The sequence below is a fragment of the Sinocyclocheilus anshuiensis genome, unplaced genomic scaffold, assembly GCF_001515605.1.
Source record: "Sinocyclocheilus anshuiensis isolate Anshui unplaced genomic scaffold, SAMN03320099.WGS_v1.1 scaffold442, whole genome shotgun sequence".
In the NCBI taxonomy this organism is placed as follows: domain Eukaryota; kingdom Metazoa; phylum Chordata; class Actinopteri; order Cypriniformes; family Cyprinidae; genus Sinocyclocheilus; species Sinocyclocheilus anshuiensis.
This window is the reverse complement of record NW_015542354.1, coordinates 635,790-643,998: the sequence shown is the minus strand read 5'-3', so window position 1 is coordinate 643,998 and position 8,209 is coordinate 635,790. Positions and strand designations below refer to the sequence as shown.

The window sequence follows — 8,209 nt, the reverse complement described above, 5'->3', positions numbered from 1 at the left end:
AAAAAAAATTACAATTATGTGGTTCTGATCCTTTATGAGTTTCTTTGAAACTTGAAGAGATGTTAGGGATAGTGACAGCCTTAGTTACCTCATTACTTTTAATGAATGGGGGGATGGGGGATGCAATGAAAGTCATTGGAACAACATGGTTTGTATTTGGGTGAAATATGAAGAAAAATAACACATTATGCTAAGTGTAACAAAACAAAAACAATTCAACGTTCTGTTCTCTTTCTGGTGAAAGGTAATGAAACTTTATGCTAAATAAATTAACACACCCCTTAAAAAGTCATATCTAAGAAATGTCAACTATAATTTATTTGCATATGCCACATGGTTTACAATTTTGTTATGCAATGCAGTAATATTTTGCATAGATGCATGATTCATACGTAAACAGTAAACAAAATTTGATTTGCAACATTTCTAAATTTTTAAAAAGTTTTTTTAAGTTTTACATCTAATATTTAAAATTGAAGTTAAGTTATGCTGTGACAAAAGCACTTGTGCCTATTGAGTTATTTAGTACATTTTCCACACAGCAGGTTCATCTATTCTCATGAGGTTTCATTAGATCTGGTGTCATTTACAATTTTAATATTTCCTCTCTCTGTGTTGATTAGCGGCCCTACCTGCACCTTTCACTGTACATGTTTGAACGTGACTCATAATTAGGACTAGGCTTAAATCCAAGTGCTAACTAAAAGTCTAATTACTCACATCACCTGCTGTGCCTGAAACAAGATGCTTGATAAGCCTAAATCTGGGTCAGATGGTTGATCGTAAGACCCAAGAATCGTTCTATATGAACTATGAAGTGTAAAAGTCAAGCCTTAAAAGTACCAGCGATGTTATGGAGACTTATGTTACTCTCCGCTGACAGCTCCTGGGCCCAGAGGTGACGGCTAAGTCTCTTAAGTTATTGTCTTAATTTCATTGGCTGAACGTAGTGTGTCCTCTAGCACCCTGTTACTGATCTTGTTGGGTAAGTCGAAATCCCCAGCTAATCCCTCAGATACAGAGCTGACCAGTGGCCAGGAAAGACAAAAGTGTGTGTGTGTGTGTGTGTGTGTGTGTGTGTGTGTATCGACAATAACAACCGAAGTCAAGGGAAAGCTAGCTGTCATCTTGATCTATTCCCAGTCTTGATGAAGGCCTCTTGGTTGCAGAGAACTGTCACCTGGATAGTGCACTTGATGTCCCTGCGGCGCAAATGCGCTGTAAGGACTTTGTGTTTTCATATGTTGTTCATCCATGGTGACTGCGGGGTTTGTTTACGTCGCCTGGCCTTTGTGTTCGTCTGGCATTTTTTAAGAATTAAGCATAGTCCTGATGGTGAGCAAAAATCCCATGTCAATTTAGGATATTTATGTTACTTCACAGATGTCTTATTATGCCACTAAGCCTCCACTGGAAGCCTTGTAGTTTAAACAGCTGTGACTCTACATCCCCGGACAGATTATCATTGAACTTATTGAATATTTTTGACGTCATTAGTGTTGGAAAAGGCCACATTATTTACTTTGTCTTTTTGTGCACGGTATGCTGAATCATCCTCTTCATCCCTGTGTGCTTTTGCCAGTCAAGAGATGATGCATTACCATGCAGGCTTAGGTTGTATTAGCTCACAGCTGTTCGTAACTTAATGTCAAGTTTTATTAAATGTCAAAAAGTTCAAAGCTGCCTGTATGAACTCATTAGTGAATAAATTGCAATTGAATACACCTTTTCTGTGATTTGCATGTTTTTAATTTCTGTATTCAAATTTATTTTGATATATTTGGACGTAAAGTAAAAAAAAATATATCAGGGTGATACATTTGTTATTATATAAAAAAAAATAAAAAAAAGGAAATTCTTGAAAAGACATTCAATTTAAGTGATTTGGCCTAAACTTGTATTAATATTTCTTAGAAAGAAAGGAAATACATACATACATACATACATACACACTGCCAAATCAAACTGATATGGGTGACCATCATGCTAGCTAAATAATAAATTCATTACTTAATAATTGTTGCAACTCCCCAAAAACTTTGAAATGGTGACAAAAATTCATGATAAATAAATAGGCAAACAAACAAATAAATAAATAAAACATACTTAAAAAAATAAACATACTTAAAAAAATAATGATAAAGTCACATATTAAAGGTATAAATTAAAAAAGAATGTTATTATTTTTAACTTGGTGGTTACACAGTACAGGATATTTTTAGAGTTATTATTTTAAACCTTTATAAACTTTAAACTTTTTTTGAAAATTGTATAAAAGTTTATTTTAATTATTTTTAAATCATTTGAAATCAACTTGAATACATATAGGCCTAGCCTAGCCTAACTTGACACAGTTGTTTTAAACTAGATTTTTTTTTCTTTATGATGTTCTCGTTTGTTTGCCATTGACCTTAATATCGCATTTTAACCTGAGTGCACCTCAAGTGTTTGACAGAAAAATATTTTTTTATTAGAAGGACCACATTGACCTTAATGAGGTCTTTTGGAGACACATCATGAAATGAAGCTCTATCTATGCTCTTGCAGGAAGGTGACGTTAGTAATGGTTGGACTGGACAATGCTGGAAAAACAGCTACTGTCAGAGGAATCCAGGGAGGTAAATATTCATCTTAATATTTTTGGAGTATTTTTTATGTAGTCCCCCCAGATCGATCTCACAAGGTATACTTCTGTGACTGTCATAGAAAGTCCTTTAGATGTAGCACCTACAGTGGGCTTCTCAAAGGTGGACCTGAAGCAGGGGAAGTTTGAGGTCACAATCTTCGACCTGGGTGGCGGGAAGTGCATCCGCAGCATTTGGAAAAACTACTACTCTGACTCTTACGGAGTGGTGTTTGTTGTGGACTCCAGTGATGTTCAAAGGATCCAGGAGACCAGAGAAACAATGGCTGAGGTTCTCCGGCACCCTCGTATTGCAGGCAAACCTGTATTAGTGTAAGTTTTCAAAACATGACATGTTCTTACTGTTAAACGTAACTTAATGTCTAGACTTAACATTACACTACCATTCAAAAGCTTGGAATTAGTAGGATTTTTAATGTTTTTCAAAGAAGTCTCTTATGCTCATCAAGGCTGCATTTGTTTGATCAAAAATACAGTAAATAAAAAATGAAATATCGTAAAATCGTATTACAATTCAAAAAAATAACATATTTGTATTTTACTATACTTTGAAATATAATTTATTCCTGTGGTGGCAAAGCTGAATTTTCATCAGCCATTACTACAATCTTAAGTGTCACATGATCCAAATAAACATTATTCATTAATAAAACATTAAAAATCTTACTCATCCCAAACTTTGAAATGGTAGTGTACGAGTGAATGTCTGCAGATCATCAAACATGGGAGATGAGACATAAAACATAAAGCATAAAGGCCGTAGATAAAATGAATACGCCCTGTGCTCTCATTTTCTAATGACATTGATAATAGAAAAAAAAAAATATATATAAACTATTTATAAAGCATGCTCATATTGGTTTGTTGTGTACTAACCTTAATTGGCAATCACTCAGTAAAGCTATAAAGGTGTATGGACCTAATAATCTTAAAAAATAAAGAAACTTGGGCCAGTTTAGTAATTAGTGATGTATTGTCATTATGTATTAAGTCATCATAGCTGGTCTTCAGTGACAAATGCAAGTAACTTTAATGCATTTACACCAGTAAATGACAAGTATTTATGCTGATATTGTGCAAAATCCTTGCCTATGATAGCCTACATAATGATGAGATATGCAGATTTGCGTTGAGGGTGAAAATTAAAATACCTTATGTTCACATACCACATTAAGTGTTTGGATATACAGGGGAAAGTAATGAAAAAGGACGTTGTTTAGGAGGCTGAGATCTTTAATCATTTGTTTCTGGCTTTAGTCCTTTTCTACCTGACCTACCTGAAGATTACATGTTGGGCAGCACATCCTTGTTGATACATTTATCTTACTACACCACCCTGTGCATGCCTTGACAGTTTTGCATTAGTCCAGCTTTTCTAACAGGAAATAATACTACCTGACAGAATGATTTCAATGGTACACCTGTAAAAAGATCTTGGCACCTGGGGGCCGATTCTCAATTTCCCCTGGTGCTTGAGATAATAAACCTATTGATGTGCTTTTCTAAACAAGCTGTCTGTGGTTCATGTTCGATTGGGTCCTTGTTCTTGTTGGTATTTGGTAATTATACCAACACCACCATGTTGGATTCTTTACTATTTCATCTCTCTTAGCAATCTGTGGCCAGTTGCATAAAATGTTTAGACTAGTCTTACAAGTTAATCATCCAATTATTTATTTATTTTTTAAAAATTTGAAGATTGGTCATAATTTTTAAGTCAGTTACATAAAAATGTAGACTGGTCTAATTTGACTCCGAAAATTAAGACTCATTACTAGTAGTGTTGTCACCAGGGATTGAAATTAACTTTTTCACTCACCAGCCAATTTGGCTACTAAATTTTTAAGTTACCGGCCATTCATAACTTCTACTAGCCAAAAAATAAATAAATAAACCAACAGCTTGAGGCTGTCTACACTGGGCATGACAAAGTGACCGTTGCAAATCATTTTGTGTCAGTACTAGGGGTGTGCGATATTGACAAAAAATAATATCTCAATATTTTCTGGGATTTTATCGATAAAGATAATTAGACAATATTTTGCTGAGTGTGTTATTGTGCTGATATCTTAAGGACTACCGTGGACAGCTGACTCCTAAAGTTTTTGATATTCTTCATATTCTGTGTGGTCAGTTCACAGCAGTGATAGAAATGAATCTTTTCCAATAAGTTTAAATTGATTTTTAACTTTTATGGGCATTCTTACCTTTATAAAGCCATTTTTTTCTAAAAGTGTACATCTTTTGAGTCAAATTCTTACATTTAATCAGTCACTTAAAATAATAATACATTTAGGCTGTTACTAAACAAATTAAATCAGTATCAATAAAATGTGCAGAAGTTGCATATGAAGTGGCATTTAGATGCATTTACACATGTTATTACACGAGTCATTGCGATTGAACCGAATCATTTAAACGGTTGATTAATTCAGGAACGAAACAACGTCATGTTGCTCAGAGACGCAAAACTGTGCTGTGGCTGTATTTGGAATGCTTTTTCTGTTGTTGTTGTTGGCGAAATAGCGCAAAAACAGCCAATATGGTGTCTATAACGTAAGTCTCTTGATATTAACTTATTGTTTACCTGTTCCTTTTTCCCTAATTAAGGAATAAACGAACCGTACCTCAAATACACAGCCAATGCTAGACACACAGAATTAACGAGTAAGATACCAAAACTAATCTCAGCAAACCAAAACACACACACACAAACACACCGCCGCCCCACGAGGTTCGCGGGAGGACCTTTTAAACCGGCAGGGCAACAGCAGATTGGGCGCAGAGGGTGACGTCACAATTATGACTGGCAGCCGACAGGTCCAATCAGGAACCTAAGAGCGAGGCAGCAGAAACAAGACGAGAGGGTGGGAAGGAAGAAACACATACGCATAGCACGTAACACCTCCACCCTCAAAAGCAAACTATATGGAATCTCAAACATAAGTTTGCTACATCAATGCCTTAAACTCTTGACAGGGCATCCGCTATAATGTTGTCCACACCCTTCTTGTGCTTGATAACCAGATTATAACCCTGTACAATCAAAGCCCATCGCATCAAGCGTTGATTTTGATTATACATTCGCGACAGGAACACTAAAGGGTTATGATCTGTGAAAACGCTAACTGGAAGATTACTGGACCCCACATAAACATCAAAATATTGCAAAGCCATTAGCAATGCTAAAGCCTCCTTTTCAATAGTCGAATAGTTCAACTGGTGCTTATTGAACTTGCGTGAGAAATAACAAATAGGATGATCAATACCATCCTCATCTTCCTGAAGTAGTACTGCCCCCGCACCAACCGCACTCGCATCCACTTCCAATTTATAAACCAGAGAGTTGTTCGGGGCTGCCAAAATGGGTGCGCTGCACAGAAGATTTTTGATGGATTCAAACGCGTACTGACATTCATCAGACCATATAAAAGAGCAGGATGGACTAAGCAATGAAGTCAAAGGATGTGCGATAGTGGAAAAATTTCTACAAAAGCTACGATAGTAGCCAGCCATACCCAGAAATCTCCGGAGTTCCCGGCGGGTAGTTGGAACTGAAAATTCGGCTATAGCGGCCACCTTCACTTCAATCGGGCCACAGCCTCTAAATCAAAATCTGCCATAGCCTACTTGCATCGACCAACCATCCACGAAGACCAAAAAAAAAAACCTGATGCACCACTAACCATGTGCATGGTCACTCCGCTGTCACCACCAGCAATAATAAATGTCCCTGGACATTAAAAATTATCCCGGACGGCTGTAGGTGTGCCCCTCATACTTTTTGCAATATACTAGATAATGTCATGATGTCTCACGAGTTCAGCAGGCCTATTTGCACTAAACCTGCGCAGTTTTGGCTTGCATGAACTTCCCCAAGAAATTAATGAGTGAACATAACTTACGAAAAGTAACCCGCCAAATTGGCTAGTGATTTGACAGCGTTACCCGCCACAGCTGATTTTTACCCGCATTTGGCGGGTGTTAATTTCAAACCCTGGTTGTCACGGTACCAAAATTTCAGTATTTGGCACCAATACCAGTGAAAATCCACAGTTCTCGTTACCAATTTCGGTACCAAAGCAAGACACAAAAACATGCTAATTAAAACTAGGGATGCGCCGATCCGATATTCATATCGGGTATCGGCTCCGATACAGCTATTTTTTTGTCGGATCGGGTATCGGTCAGAGAGGGCCGATCCAAATCCGAGATTGTGCATATTATTCTGTGTTACTTCTGAAGCCATACGATAAGGGTTACTCCACCCCAAAATGAAAATTTAGTCATTAATCACTTACCCCCATGTTGTTCCAAACCCGTAAAAGCTTCGTTCGTCTTCGGAACACAATTTAAGATATTTTGGATGAAAACCGGGAAGATTGTGACTGTCCCATTGACTGCCGATTAAATTACACTGTCAAGGTCCAGAAAAGTATGAAAGACATCGTCAGAATAGTCCATCTGCCATCAGTGGTTCAACCGTAATGTTATGAAGCGACGAGAATACTTTTTCTACGCGAAGAAAACAAAAATAATGACTTTATTTAACAATTCGTCTCCTCTGTGTCTCTCCGCATCACCGTAGCGCCATTCCGCAGAACGCAAACAGCGTACGCTCTTCTGTGTCAGCCGCGCTGCACGGATGGGCTGTTTTTGTTCAAATCAAAGCGTAAATACACATAGAAACTATATCCCTTTAATGTGAGCTACATATGAATATTTAAGTCCTTACATTAAAGTTCACACAAACTCTTTTCTCCGCTGTGGCTGTCAGTCATTCGTTCAGCCTTTAAACCCTGGTCGCATTCAGTTACGAGACAGTCAGCTCGGTAAAGCTCTCTCCAAGATCATTCTGTGTTCCCATTATTATACTTGATTTGTAAATAAATGTCTATGATTTTGCCAAAATGACTTTATCTTCTTGCCGGAGTTTAATGTTGTTTTGTTACTTGCTACCGGGTGTCTGTGAGAACAAAACACGGGCGTAGAAAAGACTATAAATAGTTTTTTTTAACGTGCACAGTAACTGAAATTTAAAACTGTTAAAAGAAAGGCTCAATAACTGTTGCACAGATATAATTCACTACGCATCAATTTCTCTTCCCTTTGTGCTTTGCACTTTTTAATGCAAAGCGCTGCGTGCTGTGACTCCGTGTTGCTTCAAGCGCATCATTCTGCACACCGGATGCGCGTATTGTAAGCGCTTCGTGCCACACTGTATTTGTTTTGTCCTGTCGAATCAATCATATGTTGGTGCCTTATTAAAAAATATGCTATACATTTAAAAGAAATGTATTTTAATTTTACAGTATAAACTTATATATAAATACATTCATGAATGTTTTTAATGAATGAATTTTATAATAATACAAATAGCAATGTGTAACATTTTACCATATTTAGTGCAACACTTTTATTTGTTCCCCACAAAATATTGTTTTTTCACTTTTTTGTTATATTGTTATTTTGTTATAATATTGTTTGGATTTCTAAAATTATTGTGCACTGATTTTTGTAGAACAACTTTTGCTGTCGAATTATCCACTAACCTAGTTTATGATA

At 36.7% G+C, this 8,209-nt stretch overlaps 1 protein-coding gene across 5 annotated transcripts in view; it reads left to right on the top strand.

The window, feature by feature from the left end:
- LOC107691600 (ADP-ribosylation factor-like protein 13B) overlaps nt 1-8,209 on the top strand; it is a 24,715-nt gene that overhangs the window by 1,033 nt on the left and 15,473 nt on the right. For all 5 annotated transcript variants that reach the window (XM_016490279.1, XM_016490276.1, XM_016490274.1 and 2 more), the window contains exons 2-3: nt 2,548-2,618; nt 2,707-2,956. In XM_016490279.1, the coding sequence (XP_016345765.1) occupies nt 2,548-2,618; nt 2,707-2,956 (321 nt within the window). The remainder of the gene's footprint in view (nt 1-2,547; nt 2,619-2,706; nt 2,957-8,209) is intronic.